The sequence below is a fragment of the Rhinolophus sinicus genome, linkage group LG12 (assembly GCF_036562045.2).
Source record: "Rhinolophus sinicus isolate RSC01 linkage group LG12, ASM3656204v1, whole genome shotgun sequence".
NCBI lineage: Eukaryota > Metazoa > Chordata > Mammalia > Chiroptera > Rhinolophidae > Rhinolophus > Rhinolophus sinicus.
This window is the reverse complement of record NC_133761.1, coordinates 41657081-41683480: the sequence shown is the minus strand read 5'-3', so window position 1 is coordinate 41683480 and position 26400 is coordinate 41657081. Positions and strand designations below refer to the sequence as shown.

Sequence of the window (26400 nt, the reverse complement as noted above, 5' to 3'; positions counted from 1 at the left end):
AGGGGGCGCAGCCCACCATCCCATGCGGGAATTGAACCAGCAACCTTTTTGCTGAGAGCTCATGCTCTAACCACTTGAGCCATCCAGCTGCCTCGCAGCACCATTTGTTGGAAAGACTGTCTTTGCTCCATTGTGCTGACTTGGTCCTTTGTCAAAGAGCAGTTGACTGTTCATGCGGGTGCATTTCTGAGCTCTCTGTTTTGTTCCTCTGATCATCTGTAGTCCTTTCACATTGACTACTGTTATATTGTCTAGAATTGGGGACTGACAGTTGCCAACTTTGTTCTTCTCCTTCAATATCGTGCTTGTTATTCTGGGTCTTTTGCCTCCACATAAACCTTAGAATCAGTTTGGTTTTCCTCATAGAGATTTTTAGTTGTATCTAAGTATTTCATTTTTTTGGATGTGAATAATGTGACTGGTGTGTTTTAACTTCAACATGCACTTGTTTATCGCTGACATGTAGAAAAGTGATTGATTTTTGCATATTAACCTTGTATCCTGCAACTGTGCTACACAATCATTTTATAGGAGTCTATGGAATCTCTTGGGTTTTCTATACATGAGGTCAGACAATTAAGTTCACGACCTCATCCTAGAAAAAGTGCTACATACCTCATTGCTGAATATCACTACGGTCATCTTCCAAGTACTCCCCTTGGGAAGCTATGCACCGATGCCAGTGCCTAGTCTACCCTTCAAAGCAATTTTGGAACTCTTTTTCTGGAATGGCCATCAGAGCTGTCATCATATTACCGTCGATGTCCTGAATGTCATCGAAATGTCTTCCTTTCAATATTTCCTTTATCTTCAGGTTAAAGAAAGAAGTCACTGGGGGCCAGACTAGGTGAGTAGAGAGTGTGTTCCAATATAGTTATTTGTTTACTGGCTAAAAACTCCCTCACAGACAGTGCTGTGTGAGCTGGTGCATTGTCGTGATGCAAGAGCCATGACCTGTTGGCAAAAAGCTCAGGTCATCTAACTTTTTCATGCAGCCTTTTCAACACTTCCAAATAGTAAACTTGGTTAACTGTTTGTCCAGTTGATACAAATTCATAATTGAATAATCCCTCTAATATCAAAAAAGGTTAGCAATATCGTTGCAACAAATTTGGGAACAAAACTGGCAGACCTCATAGATAATCATGTCGTCTATGAACAAGGACAGTTAATTTCTTTCTTCCCAGTCTGTATACCTTTTATTTCCCTTTGTTGTCTTACTGCATCAGCTTGAACCTCCAGTGTGATGTTGACAAGGGGTGGAGCCTTGAACCTGATATTAGTGTGAAAGCTTTAAGTTTCTCACCATTAAGAATGATGTTCTTGGGGCGGACGGGTGGCTCAGTTGGTTAGAGCGCGAGCTCTGGGGAACGGGGCTGCCGGTTCGATTCCCACATGGACCAGTAAGCTGCGCCCTCCACAACTAGAATGAAGTCAATGAGCTGCCTCTGAGCTCCCAGGTGGCCAGATGGCTCAGTTGGTTGGAGTGTGGGCTCTCAACAACAAGGCTGCCAGTTAGACTCCTTGACTCCCACAAGGGATGGTGGGCTCCGCCCCCTGCAACTAACAACGGCAACTGGACCTGGAGCTGAGCTGCGACCTCCACAACTAAGATTGAAAGGACAACAACTTGACTTGGAAAAGTCCCGGAAGTACACACTGTTCCCCAGTAAAGTCTTGTTCCCCTTCCCCAATAAAATCTTAAAAAAAAAAAAAAAAAAGATGTTCTTAGTAGTAGATTTTTTGGTAGATATTATTTATCAAGTTGAGGAAATTCCCCTCTATTCTTAGTTTACTGAGAATTTTCATTATGAATAGGCGTTAAGACTTTGTCAAATGATTTTCTGCATCTCTTGATATGACCATGACCTTTTTCCTGTAGCCTGATCATTTTGGAATGTTGAACCAGCCTTGATACCTGGGAGAAATCTCACTTGGAAGTGGTACACAGTTCTTTACATACATTGTTGGATTTGATTTGCTAATATGTTTTTGAGGATTTGTGCATCTCTGTTTATCTAGACTGGTCTGTAATTTTCTTTTCTTGTAATGTCTTTTTCTGATTTTGGAATTAGGATAATGTTGGCTTCATACAACGAGTTAGGAAGTGTTCCATGTGCTTTTGTCCTGTGAAAAGAGATTGTAGAAAATCGGTATAATTTCTTCCTTAAATGTTTGGTATAATTCACAAGTGAACCCATCTGGGCCTGGTGCTTCCTGTTTTGAAAGTTTATTAACTATTGGTTCAATTTCTTTAATAGATATAGGCCTATTCAAAGTGTCTATTTCTTTTTTTGTGTTTTGACAAATTCTGTCTTTCAAGGAATTGATCTATTTCATCTTGGTGATCAAACTTGTGGCCTTCGAATTGTCCCTGGTGTTCCTTTATGATCCCCTGTCCATGGGAGCTGCAGTGATGTTCCCTCTTTCACTTCTGATATTCGTAACTTGCATCTCTGTTGTTGTTGTTAATTAGCCTGGCTAGAGCCTTATTGATTTTATTGATCTTTTTCAAAGAACCAGCTTTGGTTTTGTTGATTTTTCTTTACTGACTTCTTAGCTTTAATTTCACTAATTTCTACTCTAATTCTTATCATTTCTTCTGCCTACATGAGATTTAATTTGTCCTTTTCTTTCTAGTTTTCTATCGTGTGCACTTAGGTGACTGTATCTAGATCTTTCTTCTTTTCTAATACACACATTCAATGCTATAAATATTCCCCTAAGCACTGTATTTCCCCAAAATTTTGACACGTTGTGTTTTGATTTTCATTTGGTGCAAAATATTTTTAAATTTTTCTCAAGATTTCTTTTTGACCCATGAGTTATTTAAAAATGGTTGTGTAATGTCCAAGTGTTTGGGGGCTTGCCAGCCATCTTTCTGTTACAGATTTCTAGTTTAATTCCATTGTGGTCTGAGAGCAGACACCATATGATTTGTGTTCTTTTAAATTTGTTTAGGTGTGCTTTACAGCCTGGAATGTGGTCTCTCATGGTGAATATTCTGTGAGGGCTTGAGAAGAATATGCGTGTTGAATATCTAACTTTTAACTACGGAACACCTCTCCTGTTCGTAACGTGGCTGCAGAAAGCAGCCAATGGCTCCCTGAGGGTGTGAAGCTCAGGCAGTGAACAGGGCACAGGACAGAGGGGCCGTAGACGCCGTGATGTGGGCCTACCTGGCGCTGCCTCGCTGCTTCTAACAACCGCACTCCTGGGCGCTTGGGGCCTGTGCACGACGCGGCGAGCGCAGCTGTCTCAAGGCCGCGTCTCCATACTGGATGCCCGAGCCCATTCTCTCCGGGTCCAGCTCACCTGAGGTATAAGCAAGTGTCTAAAAACAGGTCTATGTTTCTGTGATCCCCAAACTACATGAAGTGAAAAAAGCAAAGTGAAGAATACTGTGCATATACACCACATGTTTACTAAAGAAGAAAAATATACACATGTATGTTTGCTTACATAGGCATAAAGTCTCTTTGAAAGGACACATGAAGAGCTGATAATGATGGTTGACCGCAAGGAGTTCTAGAAGGCTGGGAAAGGAGAGGGGTGGTGATGGAGGCTGACCTCACTGTACCCTCTTGTACTTTTTGAATTTGGAATTAATGTGACTATATCACGTATACAAAGGTAAATCAGTTTAAAATTAAACTACAAAGAGCATTTCTCACTTATCAGACTGCTAAAAACCCCAGTATGCTAATCTACCCAGTGGGCAGGGCTCCAGTGAGAGGGGCACCTTCATGCACTACTAGTGGGTGAGAAATTGCTACAAGCCTGACAGAAGGCTTGACAGCCTCTGCCTATTTTGACCCAGCAATTCCAATTCTGGGAACTTATCCTACACATACAGTCACACATGTGAAATGATATATAGAAGTTATTTACTGCAGCATTATTTGTGGCAGCAAAATACTGGCAACAACCCAAATGTGCAAAGTAGACTGGTTAAATTATGGCAGTAACACAATTGAATATTGTGCACGCACACACACACACACACTCTCTGGGTGTATACGTACATTAGCATATGTGCGTGTACACCAGAGTCTCCACATACTGATTTGCAATGATCTGTGGGCAGTTAAGTGCAACGTGCAGCTGTACTTAACTTGTGTTAGTCGGGGAGGAAATAATAGTTTGTGAGTCACATGAATACCCTGCCTACTTCGAAAAGGAAGAACTGCTGAAGAATTCTAATTTGCAGCCTTATAGTTTCTCACCTAGATGTAATTATGATTTTGATGATCTCAGAAGAAATATATCTTGAAAGTTTTATGAGTCAATTCCTGCGAACTGACCTATGGCCGCAATACTAAAGTAGCAAGGGAATTAAAGTAAACCTCATTTGAGTTTAATAATACACAACACCAGTCAATTTTAATAACTATTTGTTATAGTCTTTAAAAATAAGTTTTTCTACCAAGTTCAGTAAAATATTTTTTTTGGTTTTCATATCAAAAACAAACAAGCAAACAAACAAACAAAACCCAACCAAAGAAGGATAAGTGCCTCTGCTCGGGCTCTGTCTGACGCATGGTCCCTCCGGCACCTGGACCCATGCCCTCTCAGTGGTCGTCTCTCCTGCCCTCCCTCCTTCACCTCTGCCTTTCTTTCTCGGCATTTACACTTCTGCACACGCCAAAGCTTCTTTAAATGGACCTTTGTGCGCTACTGTACAATTCCTCCTCCACAGACACTGTTTTCTTACCTCATCCTCATTCCTCAGTTGCTACCTGTTTTCTACCTTCATAATTCCACTGGAACTGTTCCCGACAAGGACCCATGACTGCCCGCAGCCCACCCCAGTGGGTATTTTGCCCCTTGGTTCTTAGCTCCTGAGACTCCGCTACACGTGGTAACAAGCAGTCCTTGACTGGATGCTGGCTGACATGACACCCACTCTCCCCAGCTCTCTGCATACGGCTCCCACCACTTCCTGCATGTCCCCTGCAGTCCCCCTCTTCTGGTCATCTGCCCCTCTCACTCTCAGCTGCTCTCTGATCACATTCCTGCTAGAGTTTCAACTGTTCTCTTAAGTTGATGGCTCCCAAAAGTGTACCGTCAGCCTAGAATTGTCCGCAGACTTTACTGGATAATACCATGTGCTGCTGCAAAGGGGACACAGGCCAAAGAGCATCATCTTTATTCCCTTGAACCGGCTTATCCTCTGGCTTCGTGGCATCTCTTGACCAAATCACCCAAGGGAGACATTAGGTAGTTATCCTGGTTCCTCCTCCTACCAGACTACTCAGATCAATCTAAGTCTCTACACTGCTACTTCCATGTCCTGTTAAAGCTCCAGTCAGCCATCTTTCACTCCGATCCCTCGAAAATGCCTACTTGGTATCCCGGCCTTTGCCTTGTCTCCCTTCAATCTGTACTGGACATGCCACCTACATACACGATTTGCCTCCAGTCACAATCTGACCGTACCACTCGCTGCTTCCCACCCCAAAGCAGTGGCTGTCACTCGTGGATGAACCTTAGAATGAATCACTGAGAGAGCTTTGAGAAATGTTGATGCCTAGGTGATACCTCAGCCCAATTAATCCAGCATCTCCAGAGGTGGGACCTGGGATTCTAATTTGTACACATCCCAGGTGATTCTAGGTACAGCCATGGCTGAGACTCAGTAACTCACAAGGGAAATCCCAGATCACTGATGATGACCACTGGCCTGGCCGCTGCCTCTCTTCTACCTTGTCTCTCGTCACGCCCTGCTGCTGCTTCCTGTTCCAGTAACTTCCACCCCACGCCCTCTGCAGCCTAACATTCTCCTCACACCCTCAGCCCACTCACGCTTCCTGCTTTGAGGTACTGAACTCAGTTAGCACTTCCTCTTGGAAGCCCTCCCTGACACCACCTCCAGGCCCTGGCTGGGTAGGTCCCCTTCTGTGTGACTCCAAATCCTGTGTACTCCTCAATTATTGCACTGACCGCCCTGTATTATAATTATCTTTTGACTGTCTCCCATCAGACAGCTCCATGAGGGTCCCATGGGGCAAGGGCTGTGATTCATTCGTTTTTGTACCCAGCATCTGACCAAGAGGAGGAATTCAGATATTTGAACGAGTCAATTAGTGGGTGAATGTCCGCATATAATTTGGTAATATTGAAATAAAAAATGAACTTTAATATATGACAACTATATAGTATTTTGTCAGCTGCCTAAATTAGGGTTATTTTAAATTTATTTTTACTGAAGCAACAAATACAACAATAATGGGACCGATTATTACTGAGGTCTGCTTAGTTAGCTTCCGACACAAATTCTCCACGGTACCCCCGTCTGCAACCACCACCATCACATGTAGCACCTGTAACCCCCACACCACCTAGCCCCCCAGCAGCACAGCTGCCCCCCCCGCCCCCACACAGCCTGGCCCAGCAGAGTTAGTGAGTGGCTGAGAAAGGGGACACAGGCCCATTCCCCCTTCTTTAAGGGCTAGATCAAGAAAGGGCCGTGGATCTGAAAGCACACCTGACAGGACGCCGTGACTGCCCACCCTCATCAATCAGTGGGACCCCGGAAGCAACCGTGAGAGGGGTGGGCTGGCTTTGCCCTCGGCACGTGGACGAAACCTCCAAACCCATGGTGGCGGGTGTACACAGAGTGTGCTCTGACCACTTACTCTTGGAAACACTGACGTGACACTACTGAGCAGAGTGAACTACGCCGAGGAAGGTTGTTAATGGAGTGTCTTTTACCTGATTCGATTTTGTTAAGGATTTTTCTGGCACACTGCACAAAGGCCTCTTCCACGTTCTCCCCCGTCAGCGCACTTGTTTCCAGGAACATCAGCTCTGAAATGACAACAACAAAGCATGGAGTCATTGAAATGACTCGGTTACTAACAGCACCTCTCAGAGTAGCAGGCCAAGTGGAATATGTTACTTAAAACCATGTACTCCTGTAAATATCAGATCAATGAATGTCAATCTATATTTTTAATGTGAGAAGCATTCGAATCTTTTCTGAAAAGTATTAGGATCCTGTGCCAGCACTTAATCTGTGAACAGACAAAGCAAACACCAAAGCTTGGTGAGGACACAGGCTGGTGGAAGTGGCCAGCCGTGGACATCAGACAAAGCAGTGACTTCCATCTCCTAATAAGCTTCCTGTCCCCCCAGATACAACCTACAAGTGTTCCCATTTTGGGGGGGTTACACTGCAGTCTGTCATTCTGACCACTACCCAGCAGGAAGACAGGCAGCCCTGGCCCTTGGGGACAAAGCACACTTGTAAAAGGGAGGTGCCTTAAGTGACACCTGAATTCTTTTTGAGCTTTAACATCCTAAGCCTCTGTATTTCTAAGGAGCTTATTTATAAACGCATGATGGCTTATGTTTTTCTCAGATGTTCATTTTCTTAGCGGAAAGCCAGTCAATTTGTAAGGTTATAATTTGGTGCTTCTAGAGTCCAACTGAAAATCGATATTAGGATATTTTAGTTCTTGGTTGGTTCTAGAAATTAAAGTTATTTAAAATGTCTGAATTTCTATCATACTGTTATCTATAAGCAACCGTTAATTTTCCGTGCCGATCTCATGTATTCTACATGGACACTCAGAGAAGTTTCAAAGGCATCCATAACCAAAGACTTTAATGTACGTAAGATAAAGCTGCCAGGCCCAACATTTCTTCCACTGCTTCTCTTTCTAAGTAGATCTAATATTTTTCAGATCTACATAGCTTCAAATTACATAAAAAGATCACATCATCTGATTAGGGCCTTCAAACATTATCATTATCAACGTCGCCGTAAACCGAGGCCCCAGATGGAACAGTCGTCATAGAACATCAGTACGTTCACTTTGATCATTATAGTAACTTTCGCAGGCAGAATGTAATATTGTGAAAATATGCTAAATAAGTCTCAATTTATAGTAAACAATTGGAACGTTCTACATTTCCTAAATATAGTTTAATCTTAAAACTCCAATAGCTGTTTTACATTGAACATTGTGTCATTACCCCCACATCTGTCACTGAAAGTCAGTAATAGATAAAAGGTCACTTGCCGTTTTCTTGCGCAAATCTGGAGGCTTCTAAGAAAGTGACTTCCCGGTCTGCATCCAGATCCCTTTTGTTCCCACACAGAACAATGACAATGCTCTGACTGGCTAGCATCCGGGCATCTGTTAACCAATTAGTAAGCGCATTGTAGGTTTCTCGGCTGCGTGACAGAAGATTGTGAAAACGATACATGTATTTTATAAAACCGGCAACTCTTTCTGGTAATTCACACCTACTCACACTGCCTGCCACATGTCAGGGTCATGCCAGCACCTTTCAGGTAACTCAGGTAACCTGCACACCCCAGTATACCCCACACCCACATGTTTGCTGTGGTTGGTTTCCAGGAAAATGGACAGCAAGTCAGGTGTTCTGCTGTTTTCTGTCTGCCCTCCAAGGTGCCAAAGGAAGCAGAAGCTCCTTCACTCTGCAAGTATTTGTTAAGCTCTTGGTATGTGAGGCTTGCTGCTAAGCGAGATCCAAGCTCCCTACCACGCTTTAACAAGTCTGTGCAACAAGGTGGCGCTTTGTCTTCCAGGAACTCATCACACTGACTCTGTCTAAGGACTGTGACATGGGCTTTCTTATTAGCCCCATTTCCATGAGAAACCCGAGGCCCGGAGTCACACAGCAGCTGGTGGCAGAGCAGGGCCTGACCAAGTCCCAGACCTGCTGTCCTCAGTCCTCATACACCCAAGGACCACTCCTGTCCTGGCTCACAGCTTCACACTTGGGCAAGCACAGCCTTTCGCTGCCGGAAGAGGGGGGCCCAGCACTGCCCCTGGCACCTCGTGGCAACACCAGACAGGGTGTGTTTCACAGCAGCAGACACACCCTCTCAGGACGCTCTTACCCAGGAACCCCAGAGGACATGGTTTAAATGACAGGTGTTTAAGGCAGTGCGGCCCACACAGGCCAACGCTGTCTGACGGGGTCTCTGCGAGGACAGGCCAGTCCCAGAATCCCATTGTCCAGCACAGCAGCCACCGGCCGTGAGTGGCTCCTGAGCCCTGGAAACAGGTGCATGAGTCCAAGGAACCGAACTTTTAACATAACTTAATTGCCATGCGTTGGTGAGGGCCACACGGAGCACATGTGGACTCAGGCCCTCATGACATGCCCAGAGCCTGAGAGTAAGCACTTTAACCACTGGGAACCTCATGAGTATCACACCATCATCATCACCCCCATTCACAGACGAGGAAACTGTGCTGAGCATGTCACACAGCTGGTCACCTGGGACTGGGACCTGAAGCCAGGCCAGCTAATCCCAGCAGGTGCCCTCAGCTTTGGTCAACGTCAGCTCTGTCTGACAGTTTACCACAGGTAGAGCTTGCCTCTGTGAACCCTAAGGAAAATGTCATGGCACCCTGTTAAGAAGGTAATGAGGCTGCTTATCTATGGAGACCCTGACAAACACACTTCTTTACATGGCAGTCATGGCAGGGGCCGGCTCAGAGCCTCTAGGACCTGAATGGAAGGGCTGAGGGGCTTCCTGCGGCCCAGACCCAGCCATGCTGCCGCTGGACACACTGCCACAGGTGCTGTCAGCCAGCCAGGACCGCAGGGGCTGCATTACCTGGTGATGTCATAGACGAGTAGGGCCCCAGCTGCGCCTCTGTAGTAACTTCTTGTCACAGACCTGAAAGAGTTACAGGCTTTTACTTCCAACCCATCGCCACCCTTGCCCACCTTCTCATACAAAAGGGGCATTTTTGCTTTGGCAATCACAGCACAGGGACAGATGTTGCTTTAAAAGAAATGATTCCAAGACATCTATGTATATACATGAGGAAACCATGTCACAGAAGGGACGGCAGGTGGGGGCACTGGGCTGGGACAAGTGGATTCCCTGAAAAGTGGACGAAGCTCTCCACAGAACCTTCAGCACCTCTGGGAACTGACAAGGGTGAGAGGTCGGAGGCGGGGAGGGCATCCCAAAGCTGGGGTGGCACCAAGCGCTCCGTAGCCCCTCTCTCCCACTTGTGGGGGATGGACTCCACTTCTTCGCGGGCAAAGGGCGGTCCTGGGACAGAACCATGAGTGGGGGCCCATGCGGCCCGGTTGCTGACAAGGAACTGTGCGCCGGGCGCCACTCAGTCTTTTCACGTCCGGGGATTTCTGTCCCGGGAACACGACCTCTCGGCATCATCGGCCTCCCTTCGCATTAGGTTTCCCACAAATAAAGTCTTCCCTGGTAGCTCAGGTCATAGACGACAGGACATGCCGTGCAGGCCCTGGCGCTCCCCACGCTACCGCACGGGGACTCCCGCCGGCCGCCCCCTCTCCACCTCCAGGCCGCGCCCAGACCCACACTCCACCGCAGCAGCCTGTCCAGGTCACGCAATATTCTCGCGGCGGGATCCAGGCGACTTTCTGCGCGTTCCCAGCGCCTCCTCTCACCAGCGCTTGGTCTCCTCCAACTCTGGGTGATTGTCTTCCCATCTGCTGGGGGGCGCCGCAGTCCCCAGGCTGGTCCTGTTCTCTTCTATGAATGCTCTTGACCCAAATTCCATCGTCACCTCAGAGGACTTCTGCATGATCCAGGCGTTACCCCAGCATCTCCACCTGATGCCTAACAACACACTTAACATTCATAGAGCTCTGGTCCGCACCCTCCATGTCCATCCCGGGGGTAGGGGACAGCGGCACCGCCGTTACACTGCAGGAATGCGTCCTCCACACCTCCCTGCGTCAGCTTCATGCTGCACATGGCAGGCCCCGTCTCACTGACTACACCAGCACCGTCCTAACCAAACCACCAGGCCTCTGCCAGGCCCTCTAGGTGCCTGTAGCTGCTGTCCCCACTGCCGTGCATGTCCCTCAGTCCATCCTTCAGAGCAACCGGACTCCTTCAAGTCTCCAAGGCCTGCTGCGCTCAGGGCTGGAGATGAGGTCCGCCGTGGGGCCTCTGTACCGAAGCACCATCGGAACTCCTCCCCCACCCCCGACAGTCGGTCGGGGAGCACACGGAGGTGCTGGGAGGGTGCCCCAGACCACACACCTTGTCATGCACCTCCTCCCTTTGGCTGTCCCTGGAGTGCATCCTTTATGAAAACACTGGTTAACAGTGAATACAGCGCTTTCCTATCCTGTGAGTTGTTCCAATGAGTTATGAAGCCTGGGGGACAGGTCATGGAAAGCCCTGATTTTGTGGTTTGCTGGGCACCCATTTGTGGTCTGACCTGGGGGCAGTTTTGTGGGACTGAACCCTTTGCCAGTTCAGTGCTGACCCCAGGTAGTGTCAGACTGAATGGAATTGTTGGACACAGAGGTGTGGAGAATTGGAGAACTGACATGGAAAAATCACACTTGGTGTCAGAAAACAGGCACCACAGAAATGAACAGCACCTACCTTTGGGGGATAAATGGTGGAACTTACAAAACACAAACAGAATCGCTCATTATTACTTTAATATTGTGAAAAGGGCGGCTCTTTTTAAATTTACTTTTTAGCTCTCAAACTCCAAAGGCAGGTCTTAGATTGCTTTGAGAAACGGCAGACAGGATCTGGTTGTTAGGCTTCCCCAGACGGCCTCTTGCAGGAGGGCGTGAGGGAGGCCTCTTCCACATACATTAAGAGGCAATGTTTTAGCTCCAGCAGGCACCTCGTTTCTAGAGAAAGCAGTATCTGAGAGTTCTTCTCAAGATGAAACACATCAACATCTATTTCTTGATTTATTTTACACTCTATTTTGACACATGGTTTCTTAAATAAATTATTCAGGCATACAAATTTAAGCATACTTTTTTAAGATATAAATTTTTTTTTCAAGTAATTTAAAACAAATACATGCACACAGTTTTAAAGTAAAATATTGCTAAGAGGCTGGAAATGCACCAGCAGTATCTGCTGCCCCACTCCTTCCTGCGAACGCTGCACCCCAAGGTACGCTCCTTAAGAGAGCACCTGTTGAACATCTGTGTGCTAGACAATACCCTGGGTTCTGGAGGAACAAACACAATACAGAAAAACCCTTACTTGGATGAATCTTTCTGGTTTTGCTTCCATATTTCTATGAAATGCTCAGGAAACTGTCTGAATTACTAATTTTAGAGCTTATTGCCTTCCTGCTTTGATCAGGGGGTCTTCAGCTCACGCCCCCTCCCCCACTCTTCTCCTCAGACCTCTGCCTTTCGCAGGTGACACCACATGACACTTCCTGTTGCTCCCCCAGGATGCGTCCTGTCGGGCTGACTTCATCTTCCTCTTTCTGGGTTTACTCCCTTGTGTTGATAAAGTACAACCTCCTGAAGTTTCTAAGAAAGAATCTGTGAAAGATAACCCCCACCCTTTTGCATATCTGAAGGTATTCTGATCTTACTCTCACATAACTGATAGCTCAGTTAGGTTTACAATTTTAGGTTGGGAAAGAATTTTTCATACTGTTTGGAAGGCAACAGATCAGTCTCTTCTAGCTCCCAAACGCTCCCGTAGAACGGTCCAGCACAACTCCCATTTCCAACCCTTTGTATGTGGCTGTTTTCCCTCTTGGAGTCTTTCTGTATCTTCACTTCATCCCTGTGCTCTGAAATTCCACATGACATGACCTGGCTGGGTCCTTTCCCGTTCACTTGTTTGTACTTGGCGTAGGTAGGCTAACACATCTGGAATTCCTTCCTTCAGTGGAAAGTTTACTTTGATCATTCTTCTGCTCTTTCATTAGTCAGGCATCAGAACTCCTGGATAAATTCTGTACGATTCTTTATGTTGTCTCTCCTCTTTTCATCTCAAATTTCTTGTTTAACTTTCTAGAAGATCACAACTCTATTTAATACATTATTTTGACTGCTCTTTTTAAAATATAATTTTGTTCTTATTACTTGAATACAATCTCTGCTCTTATTTCTGAGGATATGGGAGTTTTAGTGGTTTTGCCTATTCCTGGAACACTCCTATTTTCTTTATTTTGGGTTCTTTTATTTTAGAAATGTTCTTCAAATGCCTGGTGGTCCTTTATACTCAAGAGCAAGGAATACTCGTAAACAAGTCTCCTAAAAGCAGCTCTTTATGTGTGGGCTGGAGGCCTCCCTGTAATACAGATGGCTCCACAGAGGCTGGGCCGTTTCACTGGGAAACCCAAAGGTCAGGACATCAGGCTTTTCTCTCCCAGCAACTCACTATCCGTAGAGAAGGAACGCTTCTCCTTCCTGACAAATACACACCTGTGCGACGCACACACCCGTGAGACACACACACCTGGCCACCAAAAATTTGGGAGACGTGTGGGAAGGAGGTTAGTGCTCCCTGACCTTCACTCGGACGGTTTCGCTCTCCAACCTGGCAGGGTCCCTGCCCTGTGGGCCTGACAGCCCTGACTATGCGCACCAGGAGCACTAGCCCCGCCCCCTGCGGAGCCAGATGCCTCCAAACTCGGACCTTTCCTGGGACTGAGCAGCAGGAATCGGCTTCCTGCTCACTGGCCTTCCTGTTACAAGTGCATAAGATGTAGCGGTCTCTGCTTTAGTCAGTCACTGTGCCGTCTGCCCACTGCTGTCTTTAACATGTTTTTTTGAAATCTCTTAATCACAATTAAGCACTTTCCCTTTTTTTAAAAGTTATGTTACAGTTATTTCAGTGGGGATTTGGGGGTGAGAAGACATAAAAGTATGAATTGAACCCATCATGTGTAATCAGTGCTTTCAGAAGAATAATCGTGACTAAAAATGGTTACAGTGCTTTTGAAGCCAAGTTATTGAGCATTTAAACCATAATATATATCTGACTTTAATTAAGTGAAATGCTTGCGGGGGAAGTATATTTAACCGAATTCTGAAACTGAGTTATCTGTTCTGTTTTGACTTCGTGTATGTGTTCAAAAAGTGTAACTAAAATATTAACCATCTTTGCGTTAGTAGTTACAGAACATGAACATGCGACCCTATTGGCAATGACGGGGTCATCATTTGAGCATCAATTATGACTGTTGTGTAAGCAAAGTGTGGAGAGAATGTTTTATGGAATGTATTCTAGTTCATGTAAAACAACACAAAACCCCTTAAAAATTCTTTTTTAAAGTGACATATAGAGAACTTGTTTGTGTTCTCGCTGGGCCCTGGATGCAAGGGCAGGCGGCACGCGTACGCCACGTCCTCCTGCCGTGCTCACTGACTCCACTAGTAAATCAGCCTAAATCACGAGCATCGCACGCTGCAGACTTCTATGCAGTCGTTAGTAAAGGGGGCTGCAGGGACAGAAATGGACTTTTAGATGGTCTTAAATCCTGCAGAGGTGGGGTTTCTACAATCTGTGAGAGGGGGGTTGGGGGGTTATATATATTAAGAGAATGTAAGTGATTATTTCAAATCCAGTTTTCCAAGGTTTTTTATTAAGTTAGAGAAAAGCTACCTGAATCGTTCTTGGCCTGCTGTGTCCCAGATCTGTAACTTCACATATTTACCACCAACATTTATTATCTTGGAACCAAATTCCACTCCTATTGTATGATTTGAGTCATCTTTGACTGAAAAAGAAAAAGAACAAGACATTTAATTTTAGAACATGAAGGAAACTGGCCTCAGATGTGAACAAGCAACACGAAGCTTAAGCGCTGACCCGCGGCAACGGCACTTCCTTCAGCGCTCTTTTCTCTGCCAGTAGATGACGAGCGCTCATGTCTAGACAGAACCCACACAGTCCCTGCCCTCAGACACACAACACAGCTTTTTCTGAAAACTCCTAACACAGACCAGACATTTTGCAGCCTACGCGTGGAGGTGGCCATGCCACAAGAGCCATGTCCACTGCCATGTCAAGGCACCCACCCACAAACGGGCTGCAGAAAATACGCAGCACCATCCTCAAGGGCTCCCTGCCCAGGGACCGCTCTGCAACTCGGTCAGTAATGAGGTCGGGACAGTTTCAACTAGTTCAGTGGCTACTCTAAAGAAATAAAAGGGAAGGAAAAGCTCAAAAAAGAAATTTCATGGCCACCAAACAGTAAGGGAAAAAGAGGAAAAGAGAGTAAAAAAAACAAGCAAATCCCCAAAACAAAACTGTGCATATAATAGCTGCTGAGTTTTCATGAATGTTAGTACTATGTGGCAATAATGTGGAATGGATTTGTTAGAGACATCAACACTGTTGGAATGGGCAGGGAGTCAGGCAAAGTAAGTACTTTGCTCAACCCACCTGCAATAAGGGGTCTAGAAGAGAACATTTCTGTGATGATGAAAGGATAAAAACCATCACAGCTCTATAGTCCACTGACCAGTATATATTTATAACTGCGAGACAAAATTTAATTGTACTAGAAATCAGGGATGCCACATGACATTGTGTTTACTGTTTCCTGGGGATGTGGGAGGGTAAAAGGTTTTTGTGCCTTCACCTGACTGCCACTAAATAGACAAATTACTGTCCATAATTGTTTCCATCATTACAAAAGCAGTTTAAAGGGCCTTGCAAACCTACGGCCTTTTACAACAGGTTGGAATAAAACATTCAACCTCCCTTATCAGAACAGCAGAAGTCAATGGCAAAAGATGAGCTCTGTGAGCCTAACGAATTACTTGGTGACCACCCCAAGAACAGACACCAACTTGTCTACACCTGTTTCTTTACCAACAAAATAAAATTGATGACAACAACTGCTTTAACTATAATACAAGGCTACTGAGGACCAAATGCTATTAGTTTATCTAAAACGTACTGCCGGGGCTTTTGGGGCCACCTACTGTGCTGTCTCCACACAATCATACTGTGCTTTAGTACCTGGATAATGTTTAGTCCAATTAAATATATACTGAACAATGAACGATTGTAACACTGAAAGGCTAACTTAATAGAAACTCAGTCATGTTACTAAAAGTTTAATAACAAACTTTTAATGCTATTGTCAAATATTTTTAAAATATGACTTTTTTCCTGAAAAATATTCAGAAGTTTTGCTGTAAACAAAGCTAAGCAAGAGAGCAGTCTTCAAAGGAGACACATATTACACAGTGACCATTTGGTGCCACTTACATTTTTTTTCAATAAACTGATGGAGTAAGCAAGATTTGCCAGTGCCTGCATTTCCAATAACCAGGAACTTAAACAAAAAATCTGAAAAACAAAGAGAGACTATGAAAACGACTCGTAAACAGGAGCTATATACATCTATTCTTAGACTACGATTGTAAGATTTCATGAAATCTTATTAATATAACAGAAAAAAAAGTAACAATACTTTGTGAAAACATCATGTTGACTTACCTTTTCACCTGCTGGATACTTAGCCTACATGCTAATTCAGTGTTTTTTTAAACCATGCTCTTCGGACAATTTCCTTTGTTGTTGGAAGTTTGAAAACTACTCTTGTAATAAATAAAAATTGTCCCTTTGCTAGCCACTATTCAAAGAAATATGAATATACAGAACTAAGCAAAAACAGTCTAGAAATTTCAAGTGTTTTCTGTACAGAAAAAACAACCTGTTAGACTTACAGGCTTTGAGAAGTCCACTGCCTTGTTGTTTTAAAGAGGTATAAGTTTCCCCATTTGAAGATTTTTGTGGTCTTGCTTCTATTTCCTCATCTGTAACTTGTGGCAAGGAGTAACTTAAGCCAAGTTTGGGTCAGTATTCCAGATGTGAAATTTGTCTCATTCAGTGTAGAGAGAGCTCTTCATTTCTTCTTTACACAGAATAATTAATATATTTGGTTTGGGATATTATTTTCCATACAGTGGAAATAAAAGATTTCCAGACTGGAATTTGTTAATTCACATGATGCAGCATCAACGGCCCCACACTGCCTTGCTGACTCTTTGCCTTTTCTGTTTAGCCACACTTGACCTCCGCTCAGCTTAGGAGCTGCAGCACACGGACTCCCTCTCCCACCCTCCATGTCCATCCCGGCCCACCACGGCTCAGCCCCAGGTGCCAGATCGTTCTGTGTCCCGAGGCCCTCACTGGCCGCCCGAAACCGAGCCCTCTCGAGGCCTTGCTCTCCTCTCCCTCAGTTAAGGAGTAGTCTAGCTCTTTGCTGATGCTTGGTCCACAAATGTTTCCTAAGAACTACATTCACCATCACTGAAAGATTATTCAACCTCTCATGATTTTCAAATGGTTACAGGCAATTAAACTTATAGAATAGTGCTATTAGAATTGTTAGCATTTAAAAATACTACCAGTTTTATGCTTCTCACTGCACGTTTTAAAAGCATGCCACATCCATGCTTGTAGCAGCATTATTCACAGTAGCCAAAAGATGAAAGCAACCCAAGTGTCCATCGGCAGATAAACAAAATGTGGTCTATACACACAATAGAGTATTATTCAGCCTTAAAAAGGAAGGACATTCTGACAGGGCTACCACATTGACAATCCTTGAGGAGATTATGCCAAATAAAATAGGCCAGTCGCAAAAGGATAAATATTGTGGGATTCCATTATATGAGGTACCTGGAGTCATCAAACGCATAGAGACAGAGAGTAGAGTGGTAGTGCCAGGAGCTGGGGGGATGCAAAACTGGGAGTTGGTGTTTAATGAATACGAGTGTCAGTCTGGGAAGATGAACAAGTTCTGGCGCTAGTGGTGGGGACGGTGGTGGGGACGGTGGTGAGGATAGTTGTACAACACTGTGAATGTGCTCAATGCCACTGAACTGCAGATTTAAAATCGGTTCAGATGACAAATCTTACGTTTCATATAGATTACTACACCCACAAAAAAGAAAACATGCTGAGTCTAATCACTTCCATTGAACAGTTTTACCCTAGAAATCAAAGGGAATATGGTTAAGATTGCCAGGTGAGAATGAAAATACTGGTATTTCTCAAACTTGTCCAATATCCTCTTCTATTTAAGAAATAAAACCCAATACATTGTGTAAGTTGTGTTGTGTACAGAAGCTGAGAACCAGGTAAAGAGACTGTCAATATCTAAGTTTTGAGAGAGAAAAGATTTTGTATATACAGATTCAAATGTTTCATATGTACGTAGAAAAACGAATCTAACAAATCCATGTAATCCTGGAACTTAAACTCACATGTCTAAGCACAGACTTTGGCTAGCTGTTTGTCCCATCATTATTTTCTGCTCTGGAAGCTTTGTTGAAATCTACACTGTTATGGTGACTGCTGTTTGCACCATGGCTTCAACAGGCAAAACGGCAGCCAACTGAACGGCGCCTTGCTGAACAAAGGTAAGCAAGACGTGTGATTTACTTACGTAAAAGGGTTTCACTCCTCCCACAAACTCTTCATATTCTGAACCTTATAGCTTCAACAGGTAAAAATCCATACTTAAATAGAAAACCCTTCTATTTGAAAACCTTTTTGGGTCAAACACCTAGAAATACTGGATAAAAATATACCACATTAAAAAAAAAAAGCATAACTGAGCTTTTAGGAAAGAAAATCTCTAGATACTTAGAACAGAGAGGAAATGGGAAAAAAAGCAGTAGAGGGCCCAGGTGGGAGGCTTTCAGTGTTGAGTTTTAATCCCTGAGTGGGACAGGTACAAGAGCTTGTGCCCACGTGAAGGAGCAAGCAGAGAGCTCAATGTGAGTTCTCGGCCAGACCCGACGTGAAAGGGGAGGCTGTAGAAAAGATCCACTCACTAGCTCAGGAAAACAAGGAGCCTTCTCCGACTCCGCCTGGCCTCTCAGCAGAACGGGAAAAACATTCCCCTGTGAAGATTAATCATAAGCTGGTACCACCGGTGGGTGTGAAATTCAAATTTAAATAACCATGTGGACAATAAACCTCCACGTCAAGAAACTAACAATAAAAATGGCTCTAGAAAGTGACATTACTGGTATGCCTGGAAGAAGCCAATGTACATCAGTCTGGTAGGACACACCGTCAACCCCACACGCACAGGATTCCCACACGCAGCTCCTGTGCAGACGAGCTCACAGCCCCAAATTACAAAACACTCAAGGATATGAGCCACCACGATGAGTCAGCAACCTGCAGACTGATCACACTTTCAAGAATCTGATTTAAAAAAAAAAAAGATCCTGATAAGGTATACCCATGATGATTAATACCATAAAAAAGAACTGAATTCATAAAAGAATAAGATGATATAAAAGAATAGGTTGACTTCTAGAAATAAAAATTGCAGTCATTATAATTAAATAGTTGATGGGTTAAAGAGCAAAACTGAGGAGAAAAATTAGTGAACTGGAATAGAGACTGGAGAAAATTACCAGGAGGCAGAAGAGCGAGTTGAAGAGAGAAAATATGAGAGCTTCAGAAATATGGAAGACTGAAAGAAAAGGTCCATAGGTCTAATAGGTATTTTGGGATGAAAACATAGAAAATGAGGTAGAGAGCCAATACTAAAAGAAATAATTGCTGAGAATTTTACAAAATTAAAATTAAAGGAATTGTAAGAATTAAAAATAACTATGAAAAGGATAAATAAGAATAAATCCACATTTAAACACACCATCACAGTGAAACTGGAGGACAAAGGCAAAGACTATAAAAGCAATCAGAAAGAAAGGAAAAATTCCCTACAAAGAAACTAGGTTCTTTAACTGCAAAGGTCAGAAAATAATGTGATATTATCTTCACAGTGTTAGGGATAGGAGCACAAAAACCGCCTAATGTAGAGTTTGATGTGCAAAAATTTTAATCCTTCATGCCAATGTGGATTTCTGCTTCCAAGAAAATGGAGTTAGAAGTACTTCTCTCTGTTCCTCTTGCTCAGTACAACTTAAACCCCTACACATTATGTATGAAAGAAACACAAGAAGACTTTGAAAAAAGTAGAGAAGACAGACGGGCCAGGGACTTGGGGGTTGGAGCAATGACATAGAGATGCGTCCCTTAGCTTTTCCTTTTGCCTTATACAGTCTAGACTTGGAGATGAGCAACCTGGCAACCTGGAAATGGCAATGGGTACAGATTTTTAAAAGCCCCAACAAAAGCCTGTTCTCTAGCCACAGGACCCAGAAAGGACAACCTAGGAAGAGAAAAAACTTGTATACAATAACTGCTCTACTCCAGCCAAACACCACAGGAAAAACTGTGGACTTGCTCCCACCCCCACCAGCAAAGACTGAGTGAAGAGCCTAGAATTCCACCCTGTCAAGGCTGTAATGAGGTTTTCCAACCTCATTACAGCAGGGTGGTGTCAGAGAAGACCAAATACAGCGCTGGGACTCTCATTCCTGTCCCCACCATGTTGTCAGTGCAGACCATTGTGGTGGTGGTGTGGGAGGTGCAGGACACCAGAGCTCTCATCCCTACCCAGCAATGACAAGAAGTACTCCCTCCACCTAAATGTCAATGGAAGCTGCACAGGGAATCTGGGCTTCTACCTCCACCTGGCAGTAATGAGGCAGGCCCAAGAGTGAGAGCCAGTTAAACCAAAGACTTAAATAAATAAGGTCTCATAATACAAAAATTTCCAGGTTTCTATTGAAAATCCGTCATCATATCAAGAACCAGGAAAATCTCAAACTTAAAGAAAAAAGATATACAATAGATTCCAATGCCAAGATGACAGAAATGTTAGAAATACCTGACAAAGATTTTAAAGCAGCCATCATAAAAGTGCTTTAACAAGCAATACAAACATGGCTGAAACAAATAAAAAATAGAAATCTTCATCAAAAAAAAAGTCTCACGAAAGAAATAGAAGATATAAAGAAGAACTAAATGGAAATTTTATAATTAAAAAACAAATAACTGAAATATAACGATCAGTGGATGGGCTCACAACGAAATGGAAGGGACAGAAGAAATGATCAGTGAAATGGACAACAAAACAAAAGAAAATATCCAATCTGAACAACAAAGAGAAAATACGAGGTCTGACAATTAAGTTTTTGAACTTGCCACCGTGCGCCTACATTGGCAGCACTGCACCAACAGCTCAGTAAGGTTTCATAACCTTGGTATATCAGTGTCTCACAACTGTGTTCGTGTCGACGTGTGGAGGCGTCCTGCTGAGTGGCTTTCATTATTGTTGTCTGTGTTTTTGTGTGCCGTCGTGAGAATGTCTGAGCTTGAATTAGAGCAATGAACAAACATTAAATTTCTTGCTACACTAGGCAAGAGTGGAAGTGAAATCAGGGACATGTTAGTCCAAGTTTATGGGGATGATACCATGAAGAAAATGGCAGTGTACAAATGGACTAAACGTTTTTCTGAGGGGAAAGAATGTATCACTGATGAAGAGAGATCAAGGTGGCCAGTAATGAGCAGAACGATGAAAACATTGCAAAAATTCGTCAAATTGTTGTCAAAATCATTGGCTGACTGTAAGAAGCATAGCAGATCAAGTAAACATTGACAGAGAAACAGTTAGGAAAATCTTAGCTGAAAATCTTGGCATGAGAAAGGAGAGCGCAAAAATGGTCCTGAAGGAGCTCACCGATGAACAAAAGCAAAGAAGAGTTGAAGTTTGCCAAGACCTTGTGGAGAGGCAAGATGATGTTTTGGGCCATGTAATCACAGGTAATGAAACATGGGTGTACCAATATGACCCTGAAACAAAATGTCAAAGTGCACAATGGAAGTCAGCCAATTTTCCACAACCAAAAAAGTTCCGTGAGTCCAAATCAAGAGTCAAAATGATGTTGCCAACCTTTTTTGATGTCAGAGGGATTATTCATTATGAATTTGTACAAACTGGACAAACAGTTAACCAGGTTTACTATTTGGAAGTGCTGAAAAGGCTGTGTGAAAAAGTTAGATGACCTGAACTTTTGGCCAACAATTCATGGCTCTTGCATCATGACAATGCACCAGCTCACACAGCACTGTCTGTAAGGGAGTTTTTAGCCAGTAAACAAATAACTGGGGCAGACAGGTGGCTCAGCTGGTTAGAGAGCGAGCTCTGGGCAACGGGGCTGCTGGTTCGATTCCCACATGGGCCAGCGAGCTGTGCCCTCCACAACTAGAATGAAGTCAATGAGCTGCCGCTCAGTCATGGGTGGCCAGATGGCTCAGTTGGTTGGAGTGTGGCTCTCAACCACAAGGTTGCCGGTTCAACTCCTTGACTCCCCGCAAGGGATGGTGGGTTGCACCCCCCGCAACTAAGACTGAACACAGCACCTTGGGCTGAGCTGCCACTGAGCTCCCGAATGGCTCAGTTGGTTGGAGCACATCCTCTCAACCACAAGGTTGCTGGTTTGACTCCTGCAAGGGATGGTGGGCTGCGCCCCCTGCAACTAAGCTTGAAAGGACAACATCTTGACTTGGAAAAGTCCTAGAAGTACACACTGTTCTCCAATAAAGCCCTGTTCCCCTTCCCCAATAAAATCTTAAAAAAAAAAAAGAACAAGAAAAAAGAAAAAAATAACTGTATTGGAACACCCTCCCTACTCTTCTGATCTGGTCCCCAATGACTTCTTTCTTTACCAGAAGATAAAGGAAACATTGAAGGGAAAACGTTATGATGCCATTCAGGACATCAAGGGTAATACAACGACAGCTCTGACAGCCATTCCAGAAAAAGAGTTCCAAAATTGCTTTGAAAGGTGGACTAGGCGCTGTCATCAGTGCATAGCTTCCCAAGGGGAGTACTTCAAGGGTGACCGTAGTGATATTCAGCAATGAGGTATGTAGCACTTTTTCTAGGATGAGTTAGCAAACTAAATTGTCAGACCTCATGGACTGAAAATATATGAATACAGACTCCTAGACCTCTGTGACTATAAAAAAGATCTAACATCCATATCATTGGATCAGAGAAAGAGAGGACAAGAGGATGGGGTTGCAAAAGTGCTCAAAGAAATAATAGCTGAAAACTTTCTAAAATTGGCAAGGGATATAAACCCAGACTTGAAGAGCTGAGTGAATCCAAAAGAGGATAATCCAAATAAATCCACGCCATGACACATCATAATTAAGCTCCTGAAAACTAAAAACAAAGAAAAAAATTTTGAAAGCAGCCAGAGAAAAATGATACCTTACAGGGGAAAAAAAACCAATCCAAATGACACATTTCTCATCAGCAACCAGAGGCCAGAAGGAAATGGAACAATAGTTTTCAAGGGCTGAAAGAAAAGAACTTTCAATCCAGAATCACATATCTAGTGAAAATATCCTTCTAGAATGCAGGAGAATCTAGACATTCTCAGAAGGAAAAAAAAAAAAAACCACTAACAGGATTTGTCACCAAGAACCCTACCCAAAAGAATGGCTAAAGGAAGGTCTCTAAACAGAAGGGAAATGATAAAAGGAACCCTGGAACATCAGAAATGAAGGAAGAAAAAACATGGTGAACAAAAATACAGGTAAAACCATTATGCTTTTCTTCTTTGCCTCTTGAGTTTCCTAAATTATTACATTTGGTTGTTTATGCAAAAACGGTAACATGTCTGATGTTATTCTAAATATAAGTAGAGGAAATATTTAAGACAATTACATTACATTACCTCACATTATAAGTGGGATGTAAAGTGATATAAAAGAAAGCAAGGATTTTATATTTCATCAAACTGGTGAAATGATACCAGTAGATGCGATATGTATATATAATGTAATATCTAGAGAAACCAATAAAAAAGCTATACAAAGAGATATACTCAAGCACATTATGGAAAAATCAAATGGAATTCTAACAAATGTTTACATAAACCACAGGAAGACTGGGAAAAAAGAGCATGAGAAACAGAAAACAAAAAAGTAAAATGGCAAAAGTCCTACTAATCAATAATCACATTAAACGCAAACTGCATAAACTATACTAATTAAAAGGCAAAGATTGGCAGATTAGATTAAAAAACATGACCCAACTATATGCTGTCTATAAGAAACTCACTTCAATTATGATATAGGCAGGTTCAAAGTGAAAGGATGGAAAAAGGTGTATCATGCAAACATTAATCCAAGGAAAGCATTATTAATATCAGATAAAACAAACTCAGAGCAAAGAAAATTACCAGACAGAAAGGGTCATTATAGAATGATAAAAGGGTTAATCCATAAGACATAGGAATCCTAAATGTGTATGCACCAAATAACAGAGCTATAAAATATGTCAAGCAAAAATTGACAGAACTGAAAGGAGAAAGACAAATCTGACCAAAAAAAAAGAAAAACAAAAGGAGCCATTTTAAAACGCAGCAGAGCTGCCATCGGAGAGGGACCACCATGCGTGACTGATGCCTCAGACCCAAAGAACTACTTGCAAACATAATGAGAAAGCAGTTATTATGGCTACCGGACTGATGGCTACAAAACTGAAGATTAAAAACATTGCTTAGAATTAGCATTACTGTGTTAGCTTTTCTGCACCAAATGCAATGCCTTCCTTTTGTGGATGTCATTGTCCCCTTCTCATAAACACCACTTGCCTTGGTCTCCTCATCGGAGCACCATTTGGGTTCTGCCTGATTCAATGCGTCCGAATGGCTATTCTTATTGACCTCAAACAAATGCTGGTTGCTGCTTACTTTGAAAGGCCTCTTATTTTGAGGGTAACACCCACAATTATGCCTGGAGACTTCAACACCACTCTCAACAATGGATAGAACTAGAAAGAAAATCAACAAGGACACAAGAGAGCTCAGCACAGTCAACTGCAGCTTCTCGTCGGTATTTACAGAACACTCTGCCCAACAAGGACAGAGCATGTTTTTTGGAAGGGTGCATGGAACATATATCAGGACAGACCATGTCCTAGGCCGTAAAACAAACCTCAACAAATTAAAAAAATCTGAACTCATAGAGAATGTAGTTTCCACCCACAATGGAATCAAACTAGAAATCAGTAACATGGTGATAATGGGAAAATCTCCAAATACAGTCATGTTCTGCTTAACAAGGGCACACATTGAGACGTGCGTCATTAGGCACCTCGTGGCTGCACGAACATCACAGAGGCACATACACACACACCTGGGCTGCCGCCCACTGGACACCTCAGCTGTGGTACAGCCCATTGCTCCCGGGCTACAAACCTGTTCGGACGGCACGTGCCTGTACTGGGTACTGTAGCCAACTGTAAGTATTTGTATATCTAAACTTACAAAAGGCACAGCAAAAACACGGTATAAAAGATACCAAATGGTCCACCTGCACAGGGCACTCAGCCTGGATGCAGCCTGCAGGACCGGAAGCTGCTCTGGGTGAGTCGGAGAGTGAGCGTGAGTGGCGTGAGGCCTAGGACAAAACCACCCACTCCTGGAGACTTTTAAACACTGCACACCTATGCCACACTAGTTTATATAAAAAAGTTCTTTCTTCAGTAATAAATTAATCTTAGCTTACTGTCACTTTTTTACTTTATAAACTTAAAATTCTCTTTTAAACGTCTCAACTCTTCTGTAATAACACTCAACTTAAACACAAACACACTGTAAGTTGCACAAAAATATTTTCTTTCTTTATATCCTTATTCTATAAGCTTTTTCTGTTTTTAAAACTATTTCTTTTTTTTACTTTTTAAACTTTTTGGTTAAAAACTGAGGTACAAACACACATTAGGCCAGGCCTACATGGGCCAGGGTCACCAACATCACTTTCCACGTCCAGCCCCACTGGGAGGTCTCGGGCAGCAACACACATGGAGCTCCCATCTCCTGTGATAGCAGTGCCGTCTTCTGGAACACCTCCTGAGGGAGCTGCCTGAGGCTCTTCTTCAGGGGGTGTCACTCTTTCCAGAAATCTGTCCATAGTGGTTTGCTTCTTTTTTTCATGTTAGATTTGCTTGTAAGCAGATAATGTATCCTCTCTATTAATGAAAACCTTTCGCTGTTGGGGTCATGCTTTCAAACTTTTTAAGGCACTTGTTGAAGTCTGTAAAGCTTCTGCTGAACCCTCACTGTGAATGTTTTTTCTTCTCCCACAGTTTCCTTTTCTCTCACCTCTTCTTCAGCTGTGCGTTCCTGTTCCAGTTCCAACACCTCCTTAGGGACCCCCTCTGGGAGCTCCCCAATGCCATCCTCACGCACATCCCAGTTAAAGCTGTTTGCCACCTCAAGCATAGCCTTGTTCCTGCAACCTCCTCATCCCTGGCAAATTCTTTTACGTCATTAGTGGCAGGAATTTTTCAGCCCCATTACAATCTTATGGGACCACTGTTACATATGTGTTCTGTCACTGACTGACTGGGTCAGCATTCAGGAATTTCATGGAGATTTCTGTATGGGAAAGACAGTAGAGTAAGAACTTGACTACCCTTGAAAAAGTGAGGCAAGACAAAGTGAGTTCAAAGCCCACCCTGCCTCCCCCGTCCCAGGCTCTGAGACCTTGAGCAGAGCACCCAAACTTTCAGTTTCCTCACAAATGGGTCCCAGTGTTTACCTCACACTGGTTGTGACGATCAGAGACACTGGACACAAAGTATGTTGGGTATATTCTAACTTCACCCCATACCTAGAGGTTAGAGTTATAATTCTGCCTAGATACACCCATAGTTTTTCAATAAGGAGAGGTTTCCTGGTACAAGAATGGAAACACAGCAACAGGTTGATACCAAAAGAATC

The 26400-nt window shown here is 43.5% G+C and overlaps 1 protein-coding gene across 4 annotated transcripts in view; it reads right to left on the bottom strand.

Annotated features, from left to right (window-relative positions):
• Positions 1-26400, bottom strand: part of RAB4A (RAB4A, member RAS oncogene family) — a 38183-nt gene that overhangs the window by 3531 nt on the left and 8252 nt on the right. The window contains exons 2-8 of one of the 4 annotated variants that reach the window (XM_019754778.2): positions 15989-16069; positions 14372-14486; positions 9602-9664; positions 8028-8182; positions 6715-6810; positions 3180-3315; positions 317-2127 (exon numbers count right to left, since the gene is read on the bottom strand). In XM_019754778.2, coding sequence (XP_019610337.1) covers positions 3200-3315; positions 6715-6810; positions 8028-8182; positions 9602-9664; positions 14372-14486; positions 15989-16069 — 626 coding nt within the window. In that variant the 3' untranslated portion in view covers positions 317-2127; positions 3180-3199. Of the gene's footprint in view, positions 1-316; positions 2128-3179; positions 3316-6714; positions 6811-8027; positions 8183-9601; positions 9665-14371; positions 14487-15988; positions 16070-26400 lie in introns of those variants that run through there. The other 3 variants (XM_019754777.2, XM_019754779.2, XM_074316420.1) reach the window with 3 other exon arrangements.